General features: G+C 48.9%; 2 protein-coding genes across 7 annotated transcripts in view; both read left to right on the top strand.

Moving 5' to 3' along the window:
• Positions 1-13,496, top strand: part of FLT4 (fms related receptor tyrosine kinase 4) — a 58,523-nt gene extending 45,027 nt beyond the window's left edge. The window contains exons 21-30 of one of the 3 annotated variants that reach the window (XM_072023398.1): positions 68-215; positions 771-865; positions 1,352-1,474; positions 1,811-1,922; positions 2,290-2,389; positions 2,806-2,911; positions 3,833-3,972; positions 4,652-4,772; positions 5,567-5,652; positions 7,068-13,496. In XM_072023398.1, coding sequence (XP_071879499.1) covers positions 68-215; positions 771-865; positions 1,352-1,474; positions 1,811-1,922; positions 2,290-2,389; positions 2,806-2,911; positions 3,833-3,972; positions 4,652-4,772; positions 5,567-5,652; positions 7,068-7,284 — 1,248 coding nt within the window. In that variant the 3' untranslated portion in view covers positions 7,285-13,496. Of the gene's footprint in view, positions 1-67; positions 216-770; positions 866-1,351; positions 1,475-1,810; positions 1,923-2,289; positions 2,390-2,805; positions 2,912-3,832; positions 3,973-4,651; positions 4,773-5,566; positions 5,653-7,064 lie in introns of all 3 variants that reach the window. The other 2 variants (XM_027468567.3, XM_072023399.1) reach the window with 2 other exon arrangements.
• The window catches only part of RNF130 (ring finger protein 130), a 50,227-nt gene continuing 39,381 nt past the window's right edge, over positions 13,257-24,102 (top strand). For 3 of the 4 annotated variants that reach the window (XM_027468576.3, XM_027468574.3, XM_027468577.3), the window contains exons 1-2: positions 13,597-13,998; positions 23,410-23,604. In XM_027468576.3, the coding sequence (XP_027324377.1) occupies positions 13,737-13,998; positions 23,410-23,604 (457 nt within the window). In that variant the 5' untranslated portion in view covers positions 13,597-13,736. Of the gene's footprint in view, positions 13,999-23,409; positions 23,605-24,102 lie in introns of all 4 variants that reach the window. The other variant, XM_027468578.3, reaches the window with a different exon arrangement.

Below are 24,102 nucleotides of genomic sequence, written 5' to 3'. Positions count from 1 at the left end.
AGCTTGTGAGTGCAGGGACTGCAGTGTGTGTTGCCTGCTGAGGTTTTTGTTTTGGTCTTCTTGCTAGGAGAAGTCTCCCAGGCTGCGTATTCAGGTCCAGTCCATCGTGGAGGCAGTGAGAGCAGACAGGAGGAGTCGTTCCAGGACTAGTGACAGTGCTATCTTCAACCGCTTTCTGATGCACAAGAGCCAGACAGCACAGCCGATCCAGGAAGGTAATACCCCTGCCTTGGCAGTGGCTCCTCACCTAGTATTTCCTCACCAAGGAAATGCCAGACTTGCCTAACTTGGGAATGGGGAGAGCACAACAGTGGGCAGCTGGGACCCAGCTTCAATGCCAATCACTCCACTATTGTGTGGCAATTCCCTGAACAGGGCTATTATATTCACCTGTTGTGTCTTTGGAAACCCTAAAGGGAAGATTAAGTCACTTACATTTTTTTCTTTAGCCTAAAGAAAGAAGAATTGAAGGGTTTCCTCAGGGGGTCCTACCTAGGGCAGGAATGATGAGCTGACCTTCAAAGTCCCTTCCAGATGTTTTACTGAAGTATTCTGGAAGTTGGATTCATTCTCCTCACACTTGAACAGGTTCCTGCTGTGTGCTTTCTGCCACCTAGGCAGAAAATCCTAGATGGGAGCCACTTTCTCCGGTTAGCACCAAGCACTAGCTGTATCTCAGCAGGGGTTATTTGTATCCTGTAGTCCTAGAGAGGGGCAAGGAGGACAAGAGACCACTCACTGTCTAACCATTTTCTTGTGCTCCTGGGCAGTGGATGACTTGTGGCAAAGTCCCTTGACTATGGAAGACCTGATCTGCTACAGCTTCCAGGTAGCACGTGGCATGGAGTTCCTGGCATCCCGAAAGGTGAGCTCACCATTTCCCCTGCTCCTTTCTTCTTTTGTGTGTGCCTGACTAGAAAAGGCCTGGTGTGGTCCGTCCCTGTAATCACAGAGCCTCTCCCATGAACAGCCAGGCTCTTTGACTGGCTGTGTCCCAGTCTCTAGCATTGCGGGGTGAACTTGTTTTGTGATTTGTCTCTGTAAAGCCTTGCACCTAGGGGGACTGCCTGCAGCCACTTTACAAGGGACAAACAGAAAGATTCAGTGATCTGCCTCATGCCCCTCAAGAAGTCTCAGGCAGTGCAGAGAGGGGAACTTAGTCCTCTTGCATTTCATTTTCTCCTTAATTATCTCCTCTTAATTTTTTTGTCTTGAGCACCTCCCTGTTTCCTCTATTCCCCTATTACAGCTCAGGCTGGCAAGGGAAGGATAGGGGTAGGGGGTGCTTTGCTCTTTATGATGGTGGTTCCTGTCCCTCTGATTTTGCCCCTTCTTCTTTGTGTGCCTTCAGTGCATCCACAGAGACCTGGCAGCCCGCAATATCCTGCTGTCAGAGAACAACGTGGTAAAAATCTGTGACTTTGGCCTGGCCCGGGACATCTACAAGGACCCCGACTACGTCAGGAAGGGCAGTGTGAGTGCCATTACTATACCTCTGCTGTGGTGTTCATAAACTACTCTGGGGTAGAATAAACTGAGGAAAAGATAAAAAGGGAGAAGTGGAACTTGTGTGGCTGGGACCAGGGACCATTGGCCCAGTGATGGAGGTGCAGCCCTCCACTACCACCAGACTTCCGTCTCCTTCCTTCTGCCCCTCAGCCCTCCAGCATTATTCTATCTTTATTCTCTTTCAGTGTCTTCTTCCCTCCCTCTGGCCTAAATAAGCCTCCACTCCTCCATGGAGGGAGGCTCAGGGCTATTGGATCTGGTTCCTGAATGAGAAATTGTGCCCCTTGTCTCCCTCCTGCAGGCCCGCCTCCCCCTGAAGTGGATGGCTCCAGAAAGCATCTTCGACAAGGTCTACACTACCCAGAGTGACGTCTGGTCCTTTGGGGTCCTCCTCTGGGAGATCTTCTCGCTAGGTGAGTGCTAATGAGGGCCACGTGCTGCTGAGGGAGGCAGGACCTTCCTCCCACATAGCACCTTGGTGGGTCAGTCTGTGCAGGAGGCTCTGGCACTCTGCAACATGTCTGAGGAGTGATGGGGAAGACATCAGCGTGGGCAAATGAAATATGAAGGTCATAACTGTGAACAGGGTGATGGGAGGCAGCCTCCTCCCCGCTGAGGCAGAGGGGTCTGTCTCAAGCAGCATCAAAGACGTGGGCTGCGCATGAGAAGTGACCACAGCTCCCGTGTGTTTTGGGAGGAAGGGAAGTCTTAGGACAAAGACTGTTTTCTCTTGGCACGCTTCATGTCCCCGCTTCTCACCCCTCTTCAAACCTCCTTTAGGGGCATCTCCGTACCCTGGAGTCCAGATCAACGAGGAGTTCTGCCAGAGGCTCAAAGATGGTACCAGGATGAGAGCCCCAGAGTATGCCACAGCAGAAATGTGAGTCAGACACCCCATGGATCCCAGTGGAGGGCAGGGCAGGCCCCTTTGTGGGATGCAGAGATCTTTCAGCCAGGGTTTGAGCCCTTTTCTCTTGGGTTTGAATGCAGGACAGAGCTATTTAGGAACACCAAGCCCCTTGCATACCCACACTGGGATGGTTCTGTAAGCGGACGATGTGCTTTGTCCGGATGGTATCTGAGGTGTAACCAAGCTGGCTCTGTCTGAGCTAACAGTTATATTCAACACAAAATGATCCAGCCCCATTGCAGCCCCCTTCCTATACGTCCATGGCACAAAATGTGCTGGGTACCAAGCTTTTCTTCACACTGCCAGCAGGCACCACATGGGTAGGAGCTGTGGAACCGGGAAGGAGGGGATTTCTGTGGTGTAAGACCAGTGTTTCTTCTCGGCAGTTACCGTATCATGCTGAGCTGCTGGCACGGTGATCCCAAGGAGAGACCAACTTTCTCCGACCTGGTGGAGATACTGGGGAACCTTCTTCAGGAAAACGTCCAGCAGGTGAAAATCTCTCTGTGTCCCCATACAGCTCCAGACTGCTAGCTCCCCTCCTGTGCCCTCCTCTGACACCCCAGACAATTCGAAGACTTTGCATAGGCCAGGGGATGAGACAGTGTTTCCTGGATCAGACAAGTCTGTCCCCCGGGGGTACTGGAGACAGGATTTCTGCAGTAGCCTTCTCACTGATTCCTAAAATAGCCCCACTCCTTGCAGGGCGGGTGCCCTCTCAGTCGTCATTCCAGCATTTCCATCCTAATCCCCAGATGATTATTTGAAATTTTTCAGCTGACTCAAGGCCCTGGCACTCCTGCCTCCCACATGACTGCATAATGAAAACCGGGACTTCACCAAGGTTTCTGAAACTCTATCTTCAGATCTAAATGTCAGGGCCATGTGAACTAAACAACTGTTCCATTACAGCAGTCAGATATCCACAGTTCTCTGAAACTATTACTAATCACTGCCATGCAGTAACTCACCAGCACTTTTAACTGCAAGGAATGTGCAGCTCTGCTATTAACTTTTTCTTGATGTTATCAGAAGATATCTGAAGATGAGAGCTAAATGCTTAAAAACGAGTACTGACCTATCCTGCCCCTCTGATTTGAGCCTTTCAGCACTGGATCCCAGCACAGGCATGACTAAGTCACGGTGCTTTGTCCATGTAGGGTGGAGAAGTGTAGGTGCCACTGGACTGTGTTGTTTTCCTGCTCACGCACACACCTCCGTGGACCTGCAACACTCACAGCCACTTAACTCAGTGGGCACAGAAATCTCCAGGCAGATACTTTGTCTGAGAGGAAAAAAAAGACATAAAATAGGCATGTTCTTTCCCAGCTCTGATAGTTTCTATTTGTAGAGCCCTTTCTAGCAGGAAAGGCCTCCCCTTCTTGTGAAGCCACTCACTGTTCTTCCCCCCAGGAAGGGAAGGATTACATCCCACTGAACGACTCTCACAGCTCCGAAGATGACGGTTTCTGCCAGGTGCCTTCCTCTGCCCAGCAAAACTCAGACGAAGAGGACTTTGACATGAGGATACGTTGCCACAGCCTAGCAGCAAGGTGAGCCCCTGAAAAGGGCTGAGGGAGGCCAGCGGGCAGCCAGTGACCAGAGCTGTAAGGAAGCTTGAGGGATATGAGGAGAACCCGGTAGTGAGAGGTTGGAAAAATATGGGGTGATCAGGTGTGATCCAAGCACTTAGGCCATGGTATCTTGCTCATAAAAACAAAATCACCTTCCTTTGCTGAGGAACAAGAGTCGCCAGTGTCTGAGGCTGACATTCCTCCTCTTGCTTTGAACTACAGAGCATCACATCCTACCTGCCAAAGGCATCCCAGCCCATCAGGTAGATGAGGAAAGAAGGTGTCAGATGAGTCTCTGCCCTTCTGTTATTATCCTAACCAGTCTGTTCCTAACTAACCCAGACAGTTAGGCCTAGGCTTCCTATCTCCAGGGAGCTGTGATGGTTTTCACCTGAGATCTATGTGGCATTACTCTGCTTATCCAGAGTGGAGAGGTAATCAGTGCCTGATGCAGTCAGGAAGTCTGGGTACTCCCTACTGTATAAGGAGGGGGACAAGAGGCCTAAGGTGACCATATTCTCCTCCAAAAACACACCATTTGGGTCATTTACCTCCCTGCATACTTTGGTTGCAGGGAGAGGAAGTTGAATTCAGCTCCTGTTTATTCAGGACGTTGGCTCTGTTGGTTTTACTGAATACTGTACGCTTCTGTTGGCAGATATTACAACTGTGTCTCGTTCCCTGGTTGTTTGACGGGAGGAAATCAGATCAGGTGTCCATCCAGGATAAAGACATTTGAAGAGTTTCCCATGACACACACAATGTACAAGGCACACCCGGTGAGTAGCACCTGAGTGGGGTTGAGCAGAGGGGCAAAGAAAGGTTCAGCTGTTTCCTTACACATTCGCTTTTAAGATCATGGAAGGAAAATCACTTCTATCTAATGTCAGTCTGTCTGCGTCATTCCTGTTCAGTCTGTCCAGCCCTATGCACATTCATTTCTCCACCTGGCACATAGGGCTTTTTCAATAGCACAGATCCTACTCTCTGTGAAATAGGGAGGCTTAGATCTGCAAGCAAGGACTACAAAGAATCTCAGAGAAGAGCCTGCTCTTCACCCTTCTCAGATCTGTAATCACAGCCTGGTTAAGCAGACTGAAATCCAGCCATGACTAGAGAAATTCAGGGTGCTTGTCTGCACCTGGAGCTCCCCTATCCTGATTTACACAGCAGTGTGCAGTAGGAGCCCTCCTGGCCTCTGTGAACTGGTCTGCTACTTACATCTCCTGTGGCTGCAAAACTTAAATCATACCATTAATCTCACCTCTCACTGGTTTCATGGTAATGCATCTTCCAGGCAGGGAGCAATCTTTTTTTTTTTTTTTTTTTACTCTAAAAGTAGCATTGAATTTCCCACACAAATCCTACATTTGAACGTGTGGCTTAAAAGCACCTAAGAAGTCACCTAAGAATGTCACCAGCATGCTCCTTGGTCTTTCTGGAAGTAAAATGCCCTCACCCCTTTTTCCCATCACAGATACACATGATCTCATCTCCCAAACAATTCCTCCTCCCTTCCCAGTTTGATCAGTTGACAGGGATGTTACTGATAACTCCTGTTGCTTCCTTCCAGGACAATCAGACAGACAGTGGGATGGTTCTGGCATCTGAGGAATTTGAGAGGATAGAAAACCGACACAGAAAAGAAGGTGGATTCAGGTACTCCTTAAGTCTAGCCACTCAGATCTCCCTGCTGCCAAATGCCCTGAGACAAGAAGGAGCTCTTGGCAGCTCTCTGTAGGGTATGCCTCGTGGGGCTCTCCGCAGCAGCAGAGCTGTGGGCTCTGAGCCAGAGAAGTCCATGCACACGTTAACAAGAGGCAAAGTGCACCAATAACAGACCTGCCTGCTGCTTCTTAGGTTTTAAAAATATAAACTATGCCTTCAACAGACCAAAACAGGTTCCATAAGGCATGAGACTAAGATGATGAAGCACAGTGGCATGACAGTGTTATCAGGGCTCTTTATTTTGCCAGTAATAATTGGCATTTCCTGGTGAAGTGTATCAGGGCTTCTTGAAGCAGTGGCAGGTGGGGTGGACTGAAACTTCGTGGCTGCCACCTCCTTGGGGTTCACCCCAGCCCTGCCAAGTTTCCTTCAGCCCTGACCCATGTGCCACAGAGCCCTGATGGCATGGCAGGGATGGTCCAGGCCTTAGGACCGTGCTGGTACTGAGGCTGGCAGGTCAAGCTGGCACTCTCAGGGCTGAGGATGTTACGGGTGGTTATGTCCTTGCCCCACGCTTGGAGCCTGAGTGAGAACATGCCCTGCTCATCTCTGCTCGGTGCCAGAGCAGGCTGAGACCTTATCTCTGTGACTGGATTGAGTGAGCCATGTCAGCACATGCATAGACAAGGCCAGTCCCAAGCCTCTTCCTCTCCTCCTCTCCCTCCCAACATCAGACCAGGCTGGTCATTGTCCTTGCCCTTAGCCATAGTCCTGTGGCCTCTCTGCTGCTGTATCAGACTGTCTCCTGCTTCTTGTCCTTGTCCTCTTTTCCCTAAGGCACCTTCCTGTTGTCTCCTACACCACGGGCTTCCTGAGGGCCCATCCCCTAGCAAACACTGCCCTTAAACCTCCCCTTGAAATGTGTCCCTTCCTTCGCTCTTGTGACCTCTTGTCAGTCACCTGGTGTTGGCAGGCGCAGAGGTGTGGTTGCTGCTTTCCTCCCACATCCTCTTCGTTGTCTTCCTTTGTTTCTTTTCCCCCATCTTAGCTGTTGGCATATATCAGCTTCTCTTACTCCTGCCAGGCCTAGGAGCAACTGAGGTAATGTCTCTTGCCTCTCCCTGCTTGTTGGGGTCCCAACCCTTCCCTGGGCTTCCCAGAGCTATCTAGAGGAGGTGAAATAACTGTGGTTGGGTTACACGCAGGGTTTTTACAACACGTATGGGCTGTGCTGAAGTTTAGAGCAAGACCTGGTGGTGTGCTTTGAAGGGAGTGTCCATTCCTGACCCACCGCTGCCCCGTGCATTAACAGATGATATTTCCTGAACCTGGGATCTCTCTAAGCTGGACAGAGGCTTTCCCAGAGTGCTCAGACTGACCGCCTTTGTCTCTCTCCCTCGCAGCAGTAAAGGGCCCAGCCGAACTGCAGAGCTGCCGGGGGAACAGTCAGACCTGCGGGGCAGATGTCGGCCGTTGTACGGGTCCCAGGTCGGAGGCCAGACTTTTTACAACAGTGAATACGGGGAGCTGTCAGAACACTCTGAGGATGGCAGCTGCACCCCGCCTGGAGAGGGGGCCAGTCCCCCCGCTCTCCACGCTTCCTTCTTCTCCGAGCAGTACTAACGGCATCAGGCCCCGGAGACGCCCTGCTGAGGCATCCCCTTCCACCCTCCAGGCACATCATCGGGGTCACTCAGAGCTTCCCCTCCAACCTACACCCAGCCCCAGCAGGGAACCCACCCAAAACCAGCTGGGGAACACTGATGTCCTTGGAACCGCAGCTTGACGGCCCACGCAGCACCTCCAGCTGCAACTTCTCTGTGCCGGAACTGGAGAGAGCACCTTGCTGATTCCTCGGGTTTCTTTTCTTATTTCTGTGGCTCAGACAGATGCATTCTCCTGGCGAGTGGGTGCCTGTGTTCAGCACTACAGCACCTTCTGCCTAGCATCCAGCCTCCGCTCAGATCAGCTTCCCATTCAGAAAGCCCGTTTCAGGTCAGATATAAATAGATCTGCCTTAGTCTCGAGTTTCTTCCTGGTGTGCAGCCTGAATGTTTTTCCTTGGATTGCTTCCTCCTCCTCTCCTCATGATGTCAGCTGCTGAGTCGCAGAGCAGAATCAAAGGGAAGAAATCCCTAGAGGTGTTAGTGGCAAGAGCAGGACATTTTGAAGAGGGGTACAGAGAGATCCCACGGGATCTTTGTAAATGTTCGTGCACGCTGTTCACTCTGGGGAGGCACCAGCGTACACCCAGCCTCCAGATCCTCTGCAAGCAACACCCACACCCCTCTCATTTCTGCTGCTGGCGACCTGTCAATCTGCCTTACCACTGGGTTTTTTCAGCCATCTCAACACAGCCAGTGCTGAGTAGGTCACCAGCTGATGGCTGGAGGCCTCCCAGTGAGATAAATAGCCACTCTCTGTGCAGGCGCTGTGTGAGATGGGGTTTTATATTCTCTGTGCCGAGAGTGGGTTGCTCACAGGTCTCCTTCTCTTGCCTTCCCCTTCTAGAGCAGCGCTGAAATCATTTGTTGCTCGAGTGAGAAATTAAAGCAAAGCTGTGTTAATTTCAGCTGGCTTCTAAACATAGAGCGAAAACGGGTTGTTTGCTGAAAGGAAAAGCATGTAAGTGGTAGGGAGTGAAATGTTTATTTTCAAGTTGCTGCAAGGGGTTTTGAAACAATGGCAGGAACACGGCTCCAGCAACGCGGTGCTCTGGGCTGCATCTCCTCATGTGCTGGCATCGCTGAGCACCAGAGGGCAGTGCCTGGCCAGGGCCCAAGCCCTAACCCTTCTGGATGGACAGTTCTGCACCATGACCTTCCCTGCCACCCTGGTTCCCTGGCTCTATGGAGACACCATGGGCTCCTCTCCAGTTTCCATTGCAGAGCCACCAGCACAGCGTACCTGCCTCTGGAGGACTGACAAACATTTATTTACTGAGGAAGCATCTCATCACTCGGGCCCTTTATTTCTGAAAGATGCCACATGAATCAGAGCTCTGGGGAACCTCCACAGCCCCTCTCAACAGATTTCTGTGCTGCTGCCTCACTACTTTCCACCTACTTCTTTCCATCCTGCTCATAATGCAAGAGCTCAGCCACAGAGCACGGTTACATCACCACCCGGAGTCTGGGCGAAGAGGCTCGGCTGAACAGCTTGTCATCTTCCCTTCTCCCACACGCCAGGGGCTGGCAGAGCTCCTTGCACCAGGGCATCTCAGCACCGGGGAGTTTCTGCCTGCAGGCCACACCTCTGTGCATATAGGCAAGGGTTTGGACTTCTAAAAATTGTGTTTCCTGCCAGACACACTGTTTTCCCAAAATGTACTTCTCTTACAGCAGAAGGTATTTCCTGACATGAGCCTGTGAGTCCTTATGGATGACTTTCCCAAGTCTTAATTATAGTTGTCTGCACAAGTGTAATGGGGAAAATTTATTTAGCACATGGGAAAAGCATGGCTGTCATTCAGATTCCCTAAGCCTGTGCAGAGCACCCGATGTTCCCCTCCCATTTCATGTCAGCAGGATGATATGGCTGTGATTTCCATGCAAAAAGAGGCACAAAACTGGACCAGCTTGAGCCAAGCTGGCTCAGGACAAGGAATTGGAAACTGCATGTGACAATTAATTCCCTGATTTCTACTGGCGTCCCCCGAAGCTGCCAGGAATTTAAGTATCTTTAAGTAATTGTTATGACTCAGTAAGAATCCTTCTGGCAGGAGATGCTGGAGAGCCAGGCCAGGGAAGCAGGATAGCCAGTGGGGTCTAGGCCAGGCCAAATTCTCCTGCCCTTGTCTTGCCCCGGTGTTTGGATGGGTGTTTTCCTTGACAGAAGGAAGGCTGCCTGTGCCCTGTGCTGCTGGGGGTCTCCCCCGGGATTCACATGGGTGGAAGGTGACAGACAGAGCTGAATTCAGGCTGCTCTCTTGGTAATGTGCAGTGTAGGACCCACATTCTCTTGTTTTCAGTGCTTCACAAACAGTTCTCTGCCTGGAAACACGGCCCCATCTGAGAGAAGGCCCAAGAAAGATACCTATAAGTTAATTAACAGTTGAAAAACATAATCCCGAAGTAGCTACAAGTGAGGGTTAGAAACGTACTAGCAAAGCCAGGCATTTGCAGAGCACTGTCAGGATTCCTCAGCAGAAATGGGATGGAGGCATCTGAGTGCTCTGGCTGCCTGTCAGCACTCCCAGTAGATCGGGACAGCTGCACTGGGACTTTAGGTTCAGCTGTAAATTGCTCACGAGCATCATTGTGGAGAAGGGTTACTTCATTAGAGCTATTGTTAAAGATCCCCTGCTTCACACTGGGGAAAGCACTGAAGTGGCATCTGATTTTAAACATTCAAATCATCCAACCCCACAGAAGTTTATTTTCTCTATTTTATACCATCTTGGAGAGGGGAAAGAATCAGATTGGATTGTATCTGCATCAACAGCCTGGCACGAACAATGTAGCCTTAATACGAGCAAATGCAGGCTCCTCTTTCAGACACTCCTGATGAGGAGGAACAATTGCAGTGTGGGATACTGAAGAGTTGTTGAGACAATTGTACTTTTGCTCTCTTAAAAGTATACTAAAATTAGAGTGTACAAACCTGATACCCTTCCCCACACTCTTGCATTATTTCTGGCGTTATTTTACAGTCTTCAGATAAATGTGAGCATGAAAAGAAGCTGGTTTGTTCTGGTTTTGAGGTGAGAGGCAGCAGCGTTGTCTGTCTTCCCACAGCTACAAGAAGTATTTCAGCTTTTAAAACCCAGGTTCGATATTTGTGCCTGTTCTGTTCACAGTGCACTGTTTCGTTTTGTTCAGGCCTTTTACTGGAACACGTAACTGAAGCTAAGCTATTTATCATCATCCTCTTTTAAAATGACCATTCCCAGTCAACACAGTCTCATTTTTCCCTAGAAAGTGTTGGTGTTGAGAGGACATTCCTCCTTCATGAAAACAAAGTGTTTGGTCCCCTACTTGCAAATACATGTGCGTCTCTGAAGAAAAACCTGTGTATCAAGTAACACTTCATTTATATTGCAATATTTTAACCTGGTACCTGTTGTTGCTACAGCAGCATTCAATGTTTCAGTGGACTGCCTCCGAAGCAAGTAGGTTACAACATGGGTTATGTGTGAGTACAAAAGCGTGGTTTGTGTGAGTGTTTTGTGGGTGAGTGGGTGTTTGCATGCGTGAGTTTCTCCTCCCAGTGAGCGTACGTGAGTCTTCATAACTCCTGTTGAGTCTTGTCTCTGGAAGTTCACGGTTATGTATCAAACCAGTTAGAACACTGCTTTCTTTCCTCTCCTCCTATTGTACTTGTTATCCTTTGTCATTAAGAGTTTTGTTGTAATATCTAAATGTGAAAATGAATAAAGTCATAACTGGCAGCAGTGCCCTGGTTCCTGGAGGCGGCCGCTGCCCACAGGCTCCACTCGGCCCCAGCTCCCAGCGCAGCTCAGGGCAGCCCTGCACGATTAGCACATTTCACTTTATTATTTTTTTAACTTTGGCGTCCCTTTGCATTTCCCACATCCTCAAGGAAACAGCTGGGCCTGGTGGCACTTCCATGCAGGATGAAACTCGGCCCTTTCTCATGACGAAGCCGGATGCGCGCTGCTTCAGCTTGCTGACAGGAGCAGCACCCTCACCCCTCCGCCATCTCTCCCACCCCCTCGCCCACCACCCCAGGGCCCGGTTCCCGACCTCCAGAGGCTTCCCCTCGGCCCTTGTCGCCCTCTTTCACCGCACCGCGGTGGCCCCCTGGGTCGCCCCTTCTCCTCAGCGCCCCGGAGCCGCCGCCTGTGGCCGGGTGCTCCCCGGGGAGGCCCCGCAGGTGGCGCCCTCAGCCCGCGGGCCTCGGGACGGCAAAATGGCGGCGGGGCTGAGGGCAAAGGCGGGGGGAGAAGCTTGATCCGCCATGGACGGGCTGTGGGATGTGGGTTAAGGGAGAGCTGGATGCAACGTAAAGGGGTAACTGGCCATTTCTCGCCCCCAAAATAATGACAGGGGGCAAAGTGCAACCAGGCAGTGCTCCATCTTCACTCACGCGGTGACCTGTGAAGACCTCGGAGCCATTTGGGTGGCAACAAAAGGGGCCCTGTGGCACGGCCGCCAGCACAGGCATGGCTGCTGGGTGCTGTGCCTCGGCGTGAGGACAGCAGGGGACGTGTCCCTGCGGCAGCCACCACAGACAGAGCCAAGGGAAGCTGTGTCCGTCTGGAGGGCTTTGGCCGGGCTGTGGGCAGGCACTGAGAAGCACTTATGGCCGTGCAGGTTGCGTGGGGCAGAAACAGACTGCACAAAACGGGACAAAGCAGAATGCAAAGCAGCCCTTTCTTGTGATTAGAAAAGGGAAGTGGGGAGGTTGGATGTTGAGCTCGTAGTGCTGAAAAATCAAACTACTGTCTGCTCTGCAGGAATGGCGGCTTGGGACCGTGGTCTGCATGGAGCAGTATCAGTTTGTCCTGACTCTTGCATCTGGGGGTGAAAGGCTTGGTGAAGTGTTGAGGGGTCTTACTGGCCTTTGATTCCTCATCCAGCATTAACCAAGAATGAGGAAAAAAAAAAAAAAGAGAGAGGAAAAAAAAAAAAAAAGCAGAAACAGAACATTCAGCTGATGCTTCAGAAACATTTCCTGGATTGTATTGACATTTCTGTGGAGCTTTTCATAGACAGCATCTCAGCGCCACAAGCTGCGTGCCTTTAGCAGACCCCGCGGCTCCCCTCTGCTCAGAGACGGGCTTGCAAAGCCTCCTGCCTTCCTTGGGAACGACATGGGGCTCTCTGAGGGAAGGCTTAGACCCACAATTGCAGCTAAATGTGATATATAGAATGTGCTTTTAGTGTGTTATCATACATACACGTGACTAGGTGCATCACGAGTGGATAAACCGCAAAACCTTCCCAGAGAACAGTTTGCGAAGATGCTTAGGTTAAGCACAATGCTTATCAGAGGGCCTCGCAGAGCAGCTGGGGAAGTCACCAGGGAGACAGTATCTCAGAAGAACAGCAGCACAGCACAGTTACTCGTTTGGAAATTTACAAAATACCCAAACCCACAACCCTGCGGTACTTTTCCTTGCCATAAATACCCAGATAATTTGCCTTTCAAACGCAGAGCAGGCCATCACGCTATTTCACTACTTTTCTGGTCATGAAGAGGCTCAAAGCCTTTGTAAATGAGAGATCGATTCCTCAGGTCCTGCTTTTCAGCGTTTCACGTGATTTGCGTTTATTCACATTTCAGTGCTGGTGCGGCCTCCCCATTTCAGCACAGCAAAAAACAAACCCCGTGCTGGGCAAGGGGCCGAGCTGCCCACAGCCCTTCCCACCTCCATCTCCCCCTCCCACCCACGCGTGCTTTTAACCCTCCCCGTGCTTATTTTCGACCGCTCCGAGGCCGGGCAGCGGCGCTGAGGAGCCGGGGGCAGCCCCCACAGCCCCTCAGAGCCCGCGTGACGTCACCCCGCCCGTAGCCCCACCCACCCTCCATCTGAGACAGGGAGGGGGCGTGGCTTCCACACGCCCCTCCCCTCGCCCTCGTGGCGCCGGGCGGGGCGTAGCGCGCGTGCGCAGTGCGGCCGGTGCCGGGCTGCAGTCGGGGCGCCGGGCACGGAGCGGGGCGGGCGCGGAGCGGAGCGGGGCCGGGCAATGGGGCGGCAGCCGCGGGGCCAGCAGCGGGGCGAGCCGCCCGCCTCACTCACCCGAGACCCTGCCTGCTGAAAGCCGCCTCCTTCTCCTCCTCCTCTTCATCCCCGGTGGCGGAGGCATGAGCGCGGCGCCCTGAGCTGCGGGGCCGGCGGAGCGGGGCTCGCCCCTAACCCCCCCCTCCCCCCCAAACAGCCCCCAAATATCCCCTCAGCGCTGCGGGACCCGCCGCCACCTCCCTGGCTCCTCCCATGGCATGAGCCCGCGCTCTCCTCCCCCCCCTCCCGCCGCCTGCTTTCGCTCCGGCTCCCTCCCCGGGCCGGCAGATGGGCTAAGGCGCCTCGTTCCCCCCCCCCCGTGCCCTACAGGAGCGGGGGGCCCGGCCCCGAGCCAGCCGTGAGGGCCGCTTGGGTTCCCCCTGAGGCGATGATGAAGCCGCGGCGGGGCCGGCGGCCCCCGCCCGGCGGCTCCTCGGTGCTGCTGCTGCTGCTGTGGCACTGCTGGCTGTGGCCGGCCGGAGCCGATAACGCCAGCCAGGCTTATTACACCGCCCTCATCAACGTGACGGTGCTGAGCCCCGAGCGGGGCGGCCCCACGCTGCTCCGCATCGACCGAGGCCGCTACGGGCAGGATTCCCCCAAGGTGGAGGTCAAGGGCCTGCTGGTGGCTCCCGTGCCCATCAACGGAGGTAATGGGCTGAGGAGAAGGGGGGGGGGAGAGATGGTGGGGGGTTCATGCTGATGCTGGGGGTCCCCGGTGGTCATGGGGGTCCCCCCTGTACTTGGCAGGGGTCCCCAGTGCTGCTGGGGGTCCCCACTGTGCTTATCAGGGGTCTCCGGTGGTGCTGGGGGTCCTCGCTGCTCCTATCGAGGGTCCCTATTGCTGCTGGGGGTCCCCGCTGTACTTGTCAGGGGTCCCTGATGCTGCTTGGGGGTCTCTGCCTCCGCTGGGGATCCCCACTGCACTTGTCAGGGGTCTCTGATGGTGCTCAGGGGTCCCCGCTGCGCCTGTCTGGGGTTCCTGATGCTGCTGGGGGCTCCCATTGCTCCTGTCTGGGGTCCCCAATGCTGCCCAGGGGTCCCTGCTCGGCTAGGGGTCCCTTCTACTTCTTCCAGGGGTCCATGATGCTGCTCAGGGGTCCCCATTGCTCCTGTCGGGGGTCCCTGATGCTGCCCGGGGGTCACTGCCTCTGCTGGGGTCCCCGCTAGTTCTGCCAGGGGTCCCCGATGCTGCCAGGGGTCCCCACTCCTTGCCAGACCATCTGCTCCCATTTCTGCCCACCTCGGCCTCTTCTCGCTCGTCGGCGAGGCTGTTGGCCTTTGTCTGAGCTTTGCAGACTTTCCTAGACAGCTCTGAGAAAAGAGCAGGGAGAAGTTGCCCACGGGGGAAAAAGAGGAAAAAAAAAAATCCATGATCTGACTTTAATAACAGCTCGACGAAGCATAATGGGTTTAGTCTGAGTAGGCTGGTGGTATGGAGGGATGTAGGGTTTATTTCTAAGCTACAAAGACTCAGTAGGGATGGCTCGCAGCATTTGGTTACAGCAGTACCGTGAATTTCAGAGCAGCTGCACGGTGCTCACTGCGATGGATGTGCATCTGGAAGGCCTTAAGCTTTTGCAGCTGCATGGAGTCACAGTTATTGAGTGAACGCTTCTCAAAAATGCTTTTTAAGCTGTCCATCAAGACTGGGAAAGACTGGAGCCATCAGGCTGTTACTCTCAGGTCCAGTCCAAAACGTGCTCAAGTTCATAGTGCTGAACACTGTGTCGTGCTTCCCAGTTTTATTTTTATTAAGTGAAGCCGTTTTCCATTCGTTGTTTTCTGAGAAATATTAGGTTTTACAGAGAATGCTAGCTTAACCAGATGAGGGTATTATCTTGGTTTTGCTCTGAAATGAGGCATTCGGTCACGATGATGTGATTTTTAATAGTATCTTATTTTAAAACCCCTTGCTGACACTATCTGAACTGCCATCTTCAAGAAATGGACCGCTTGATGGATCACAGTGGTCCCAACCTGTCTTCTGAGCAGTAAAGCTCTGAATAATGCATTAAATAATATAATCAATTAAAACTAGGCTGCAAGCGGTGAATATTAAGAGGGTTTGTTTTTGTTTTGTCTTTTTTTTTTTCTGAAGCGTCAATAACTACTGTATTATTAAAACCTCCTGAGAATTTACCAAATCTTAAGATCAGGAAAATGTTTTGATGCTTCTTCAGAGCCAAATGCCTCCTGCTAGGCAGCTTCGTACCTGCTACTAGTGTATGTGAGCAGGCTGTGCATCTGCACATGCTTGCTGCTTTCATTGAAGCTCTATTTCATTAGCGTTACAAAGTGTTAATTAGAATATATTTAAATAGCACCTTTGTGGGGGCAGAGGGAAGAAACAGATCTTTGAGCAATCCTCCTGCAAAAGGACTTTCATTCATGCTTCAGATCTTACCTTTAGGGATGTTCTCGGTCAGCTCTCACCAGGTAGGCTCTGTCTTTCCTTCATCTGCTGCTTCCTGGTGTACCTCAGATACCCCAAATCGTGCATTAAAGGAGGCTGGGCACCCACCGGTTATTGCAAGAGGTATTTGGGGTGAGGGGCTTAGGGTTAAGGCTGTTGTGTTTTGATACGTGCAGGGCGTCGTTTCTTTTCGTAGCTGCATTATTTGTCAAGGAAAAACTTTTGATACTGATGACTTTTTAATCTGCTTCCGTAGCTGTTTCTGATCTCTTCCAACACACAGTCTTCACTAAAGTGAGATTAAAGCACAGAGGGGCTGACAGCTTCTTCACCAGAAGCTAATGGTGAGGGGAGAGCCAAATAACTCAGCACCCTGTAAGGAGTATTTTTATACCTTGCTGCTGAAGTATATGGCGATGAATAATTTCAGTGAGAAAGCACAGCAGGAATCGGGAAACTGCAGGCCTGAATTACTGCAGTTTTGACATGCTGCAGTCATTAAAACTTCGTTGGGGAGGTTCAGTTCTCTCCTTCTGTTTGTCAACAGGAGATAGTTAAAGCAAATGCTGCTGTTGTTGTCTTCCTCTAAAATCCTTCTGAAGTGTTCTGTATAGATGGTTAGATACGAGGCACTTTGTTTTAATTCTCCCAGACACACTTCATGCAGTTTTAAAATATTTTGTGTAGCAGGAAAATCTGGAGTATGTTATGTTCTTAGTTAAGATGTTCTTGAATGCTTAAGAGTCGTGATTTCATTCTTCTGTTTTATTATATCTGGCTTTGATAAGACTGTGCTGTTCTGCTGTCAGTGATTGCTCTAATGCCTTTTTATCAGCCGGTTTATATTGCTGTAGCACTTGTTTGCAAGTTGTTTTTTTTTTTCCTTAATAGCTCTTAATACAAGTAGCTACTGCCAGCCTCTGCAGCTAGAGCAGTAAATGATCTGCTGGATCCCCAGATCTGCATCCTGAGAAGAAAAGCCTGCTGCAACTGTTTGGGGATAGCTTGGCTTTGAAACTGCATTGGAGTCAGGAACTGACCCATTCACAGACCACTGGATTGGGTTATCTGCATTAGAGCTGAAACGTCTTCAAAGCCACATTTCACATGCTGCATTAAGATTCCCATTCCTTGCTTGCAGGGAAGTAGATGAATTTATTAGTTCATGAGTTTACTAGATTAGGGTCAGTGCTCTGCAGCTGAGCGTACACATCTGTAGTAGCACGGCCTGGGATGTTGGGTGTCACACTGTAGTGTTGCTTGTTAACCTGTGTTCTTGAATATGCCCACAATCTGATTATTTTTGAAGTTGTCAGTCCCTTGTGATTACCCATCATTTAAATTTCAGCACAGAACAAATTCAGTCACTTCTATTTCTTTGGCAGAAGCTCTTCGGTTCAACCTTGCCATGTCAATACGTGTATCAAAGCACAGCTTCCCTGGACTTTTTATAGACCCTCATATGAAACTGATGCTGGCTTTCAAAAGCAGTGCTGCTGTGTAAGTGATAGGGCAGTAATTCCACGGCTGCTTGTAAAAGTGGAGCTTGAGCAGTCCGTCTGTCGCAGCTGGCTGTGGGGTGTGCGTGCAGCACCCGTGTGTGCACATCTCTCCAAGTGCTAAATGCTCGGTACCAGATGAGTTCCTCTTGAGTTTTCTTCATCTCTTCCACCTCTAGATCCCCTTCTTACTTCCCCTAACCTCTTGGTCTTTTGTTGTGACTCAAATGATTGCTTACTGGAAGGCAGTTTTAAACAGCTTCCGAATCTGGGTGCTCGCAGAGTATCAAAAACTGTTCCTCTCATGGGAGCTTAATAGCGAATTGCATCCTAACAGCCAAATAAACACAGCTTTTCTGACAGCGTGGGTCAGGATGTGTCAGTAAGGTTACTGAGCACTTCTCATTCAGTCCCTTATTTGGTTATTTTTGTGGTAAATGAGATATTTCACCCAAAACTCTCACCTTAAGTGCATGCGTGGGCGTTCTGCCTGCTGTTTGCACGGGGCCTGGCCAGGGCCTTCCTCTCACTATCTCGAGCTGAGCCAGGGGTCATGGAAAACTGCCTTTGATTCTGGGTAGAAACTGCTGTGCTTTGTGGATTAGCTCTCTCAGAAATGTTCGCCGTGCTTAGGGCTCTCCTGCTCTGATTTCTCCGGGTGTAGATGGGAAGCTGGGGGCTTGGGTGTGATGGTGGGAGACAAGGTTTGTTGGGTGCTGGGTGGGGAGGCCGGGGGATCACAGGGGTGGGACTGATGGAAATGAAATGGTGGCAGGGGATGGGAGATGGGTGGGTGATGCTCTGTGGGAGCTCCTGGGCCCTGGTTCATGTTCCCAGGGACAGGAACAGCGCTTTAGAAAGGAGAAAAAAACACCTTAGGAAAAGGTGGAGGTAGGGAACAAATGGTGGCATGAGGGCAGGGTTGGAGATATAGCTTGTTTGTGGTACTATAGCATTCGGTAGCATTGACGCTTTATAAATGTGTGATGTGAACAGGTTTTAGCTGCAGAAGGTCTAAAATGACACTTTGCTGGTGACTGCAGAGCTTTCGGTGATATCCAGGCTGAAGTGCGTGTTCCCTCCTGCCCGGAATACCAAACATCAGGCTGTAAGAAAATAGAACGAGCAAATGCATCAAGAAGTGTGGCTTCGTGGAGGGAAAAGTGTGTGCCGTGCATGCATCCTTTACCACACATCTTAGTATCCAGCTTAATTAGTAGTCATTAACTGATAAGAAAAGTGGTCTTTATATTGCAGTTTATAGCTGCAATTGTAGTATACTTACTGAGCTAACGAGATTAAATCTTAACTATTACAGGACTCAGCTTCACTGACTTTCCTTTGTTTAACTTCTTCCCTGAAACCAGATTGCCTCCTGTGCAAAGAGTTTCTCCTGGTGGTAAAGCCAACTTTAGTCAAAGCAATTGCCTGAAATAGCTCTTGAAAATAAAATGCTGCCACGTGTAACTCATTAATGCAACTTCTTAAAAGCAGGAATTATAACTGGCTTGAGTAAGGGCTATACTGATAATAACACAAGTACCAATGTATTGGAGAAAATGTGTGTTACAGGTGTGCTATTAAGCCGTAATTGGATAGCAAGTATGAGGAGCCTTCCTTCAAATAGGAAAGAATCAATGCTGCTGTGCTGCTCTTACAAATTTCCCAGCTGAATTCCCTTTCTGGAAACTTTATCCTTTTTGTTTATCAGGAACGTAATCGTGTTGCACGGGTGTGTTCTGCAGTCAGGTGCCCTGCGTGGGATTGCATCTTCTGCAGGCTGCCTTCTTTCCCAGGGAGTCTTCGGATGTGCTCCCCCCAGATATCGATGGTGCCTCTCCACCTATTGTATTACAGTGACTGAAGGTCAGACTGTGAAACAATTTCTGTACGTGTAGCTGAGACCAGCTCTGGTGACTGATGCTGGCCTGAGAGAACAGAGCGTTAGCTGAGATGCAATCAAGGTACCTGACCATTTAAAAAAAAAAATTGAATTAAAAAAAAAAAGCATGATATAAAATCAAGATGCCCTGTGGAAAGGGAGCAAAGTCTTGATAACAGACACCAGCACAATAATGGCATTTCTTTTTGAAGTGGGCCATCACAGCTGTGCGCTGGGCAGTGCGAGAGCAGCATGAACACCCCATACAGGAGGGAAAGCAAACCCAGGCAGGGTTCAGAGGTAGAAGAGAGCAGAGTCTGCATTCAGGCAGGTGTGTACTTAGCTCTGACGAAGCCTTTATTGCCCTGACAGCTGACCTGTTAAATTTCATTTTAGCTACCACAAAATGGGCTGTTCCCCTTAGAGAAGGAAGCTGAAGGACCTGGTGAGCAATTGGGAAAGATGAGGAGGAAAGCACTGTTGCTGTTCGGGTGTAAGCTTCAGTCAACTTCAGCAGCTGAGGAAGCCTGGTTGGATCTATTGCGATATCAACTTCTTTCACATGAATCCCTGAAGTGCTGTCACAAATAGTACAGTGGGAAGGGCTCTTGAACTTTAAAAAAAAAAAAAATTAAGGAGAAACGATTATATGCAAGTTGAGCAGCCTTGTGTGTTGTGCAAGAGGAAATTGAAGCTCTCCTAAAGCTGGAACAAACGTGCAGCCGGACTTGTGGGTACCGAAATCCCAGCTGATTCTTCTGTAAAGAGGCTCCTCGGTGGTGGTGGGGCTTACATTACAGTAGGAAGGGAGGTATTTACAAGAAAATTGAACATTGCTCTTTAACCCAGCAGGTTACCACTTTTAACAGAAAATTATCTCTTTGCCAACATGTTCTTGGTACATAGGCAGACACAAAGAAAGGAAAGGCGGAGTAAATAACTTATATTTCAAATTAGCTAGAACAGCAGCATGCCTATAAGCATACAGGAAGCAGTTTTCCTACTTCTTCTGCAATTATAGTGTTGCATGAGTGACTTCTGATCGTATCTTTTTATGTATGAGCAATTTGTCTTAGAATAACTCTAATTTAATGTGAAGGCGCTTTTCATTCTGGCGTGGACATCATCCAGGTAATATTTGCAAGTCCCAGTCTTCTAGATCCCTACTGGACTTTGGACAACTCAGCGTAGATGACAGGGTAATGGGGAGCTATCAATGAGAATTCCTGCTGACACCGTTCATTTATCTGTCCCTTACAATGCAAATTGATGTGCCTGGCAGGTTAGGTGTACAGCAGATGTTTTATTGTAGCCAGCTGGCTATGGTGGAAGGCTGAGCATGCCTATAAGACTTGGCCTCTTTTTGGAGTGTGTTAAGTGTATTGAAAAAATGAGCAAAAAAAACCCAACCAGATTCTTCACTATTGTTCCTGAATTTTATTTGGTTAAAAGCAAACAGTTTACTTAACATCCGTGTGATGTAAATAGGATGCTAATGTAAAGAAAAGTGGGTTATAACTTTGCGTTAAATCTCAAGTGACTTGTAGTTCCTCTGTTCAGGTTTATAAAAACAAGATTTTTAGTAATGTTTTTGTTGCTTGGTGCTAAAGTAATATTGTCAGTTAAATCTTCATCAGGACATACCGAATCACCTCATCAGTGGTAACATGCTGTTTGTGTATGTCTGGAAAACTCATATGTTGGGCTATCCTGGATCCTAATCCTGTTGGTCCAGTAACATTTTGTAGCTCTGTCCACAGCTTTGATCTCTACTGTAGTAGAAAATGTGTGCTACATTTCCCACAGATGCTGTTTTTATCTCTTACTGCTTTTCCTGACAGTGTTTCAATTTGTGTGGCTTGAAATTTGGAGTTTAGAGGTGCCTACATAAGCTTTATAAACCCGGATTGTACAACAGGCTTCTCAGAATGCCACCTCCTTTTTCCAGATGCCTTTTCCCTTTTATCGCTTTTGATTTTCCACTCTAGTTAATAACCCATAATCTAGATTTTGGGACCATTTTTGTTACCACTCTGAATTTTAGCTTTGACTGCACTGAAGCCATCACGTTCAGTCCATGTGCATAATCCGTAGGGTTCCTGCTCTTCCTTCACGTTTATTACACAATTTCTGGCCGCAGTGTCTGCTTTCAGGGTTAATTTTAGCAGCCTGAGGAGGTTCTGTGGAAGGTGACCACTTACTGAATGGTAGCTTTCAAAGGCTGTTTCACACCTGAGAATCTTGAAACTGTTTTCACTGGAGAAGAATGTGATTATTTTTTTTTTTTTTGAGCTTTCAAGGCTTGCAAAACTTCCTGTGGTAGTTTGCTGGTGCTTCCCCCTCTCATTTGTAAGTGGAAATGCTCTGAACGAGTCAGAAGCGTGCATGAAACAGGGAAGGGCTTTTATCTTCACAGAGGTTGGTTGCACATGTGCCATGTTGTGGTTCTGTTGCATTCCTAAAAAGGACTACGATTCCTCTTAAAAAATGCCTTGTTGTCTTGTGTTAAGGACTGCAGCGGCGGTGAGCATGCACCTGTGATCCTTGCTGTTCCTGGTGCTCCAGAACAACTTTGTGGGATCAGTGCTAGTCAGCAGTTTCCAAAGTAAATAATGTCAGAGTAACGAGGGAAAACCCTCTAAAATTTGGCCTCAAGAATCTATATTTCAGTTCCCTGAACCTAGGGAAAATGCAAACATATGAAAACATGAGGGGGGGTGGAACAAAAAACTTTAAAACCCTACAAGTATAAAAATTCAGCAGGTAGCCTTCTGTGCCTTAAATGTCTTAATACAGTCCTGAAAATGCTTATATCTGGCTGCCAACCCTCCTTCAGCGGGGCGGGGAGAGGCCTCTCGTGCCCAGATGAAGAGATGAAACCATTTCCTGTGTGACTGCTGTGATAGAGATTCATCTGCGCTAATTTTCTTGGAGTAAGCAGAGAAAAGCCTGCTTCAGACAAGACTGCTGGGCTATTTAAATCCTCTCTGTCAAATGTTTTAACCCGAGCTTTGTTAAGCTGAAAGCACTTAAAAATGCCTTCTGGTTTGTTTCCAGCTAATACCTTAAACTGGATGCTTTTGTGTTAGGCCTCGTGCTGAAATTCCCTAGTCTGAGCTGACGAACTCGCTTCTTTAAAAGGAAATTTTGGGACTCTTCATTTGTATCTCTTAGGAACTGCAACAGTTTTCAGAACTATTATGTAGATAAATTGTTTGTGTATTGAAAAAAACACTCTTTATCCCAACCATTTGTAATAGCCAGAGATGACATGACACTTGACAGGGTAAATACGTGTGTTATAAGTTGCTGTTGGCTCTGAATTTCTAAAAATTCCTTAATAATGCCACCCTTGTGTCAGACTGAAGTGCATGTCGGCACTTGTGCAAACAGAAACACCTTTCAGCAGTTTCAGATGCTGCACTGTGAGGCCATCTTCCACGTTGCATTTTGTACACCTCGTAAACGGATCTGTGTGGGTTTTGGTTGCTCCAGGATACATTACAGCATCAAAAAGGACAAAAAAAAAAAAAGCTTTGCATACAGTTGAAATTAGATATGTCTGGCCTTTGTCGTTTCTATTACTTTTTCTTTGCAGCATCGATACCTGTTTAGCTAACAACTGGAGTGCGTCGTGTTTGCAAAACCATTTGTTTCCTCGTAAATTTGAATGCGCTTCCCTGTAGACAAAATGTGCACGTGTAAAAAGCCGATGTCGCTGCGGGGTTTTTACAACATCAGCTCTTACTGTCGTCCTCTTTTACAGTAGCCTGCACGCGGCAGATAACTGCTCTGAACCCTCGTGTTCACAGCCTCCTTTGTTTAGTTATACTTTCCACTGCAGTGATGTTTATGACTGCATTAAAACAAAGCAAAAAAAAAACACGTTACCCTACCCAGAATGACTAATAAAGAGCTGTTTGGTAAATGCCTATAGCATACGAACCATATTCTAGTGTTTTTCAGCCTGTAGGCAGGTATTGATTCAGATGTAAATTCACTGTTCTAGCTGCACTAGAGTTAAAAATAGCTTGTGTTACTGAGCCTAATTCTTGGGCATATAGTGACAGCTTTCAGCGGTAGAGATTGAGCTTCTAAAGAAGACTTTTTTGCCTTAAGAATGCAATTAGCTTTAGGCATTATTAACCAGAGGGCAGTAGCTTCCTAGTGCATAACAAAAACTAGCTTCAAGTTTTTCTGAATTATTTTTCTTTTTGGATGTTCTAACAAAGTGCTGTTTGTCTAAATGGGTGTCCAATTTCAGTTGCAGATCGCCTGGGCTGCGACCCTCGAACACGTTTCCAAGTTCCACCCAACACCAAGCAATGGATCGCTTTACTACAGCGAGGAAACTGTACGTTTAGGGAGAAAATACTGCGAGCAGCTTCACATAATGCTACAGCTGTGGTCATTTACAACAATATATCCAGTGAAGAACCTGTCACGATGACTCATCAAGGTAAATAAAATGCAATCTTTCACTATAATTCTTTTTTGCCTGAGTACTCTTTTGCCACATAAACCATTGCTAAAGTGCTCTTGGCAGTACACAGATGATGCTATTTGAAACAGCCTGTTCTCTAATGATGTTTACATGTATGCAATATAGTGAAATAAGCCAATAACTCTGAAAGAAGTTACTTAGCTGTAGTGTACACTTTATCCAATAAGGAACATTTTCTTCTGTAGAGAGGATATGGGTGTTTTGGCTTGAGGAAATAGCTGACTTCAAAGATCTTACAGGTGTTTCAAACCTAGCTGAGATGAGAAGCTAATGTAATATAGCAGCAGGTCTAGCATTCTACAAAGCATGTGCAACAGAAGAATTGTTGCAGTAGCATGTTTCCAGCTGGCTGTTTATAGTGGGGACTTGCAAATATTAAGTTATATCAGAATCTGGGTTTGCTTGCATTTTTATGACAGCTTACAGAGGTTTGTCTTTCTACAATGCATCTTT

Source organism: Anas platyrhynchos, chromosome 14 (assembly GCF_047663525.1).
Source record: "Anas platyrhynchos isolate ZD024472 breed Pekin duck chromosome 14, IASCAAS_PekinDuck_T2T, whole genome shotgun sequence".
NCBI classification, from domain to species: Eukaryota; Metazoa; Chordata; class Aves; order Anseriformes; family Anatidae; genus Anas; species Anas platyrhynchos.
This window is presented reverse-complemented; position numbering and strand designations above follow the sequence as displayed.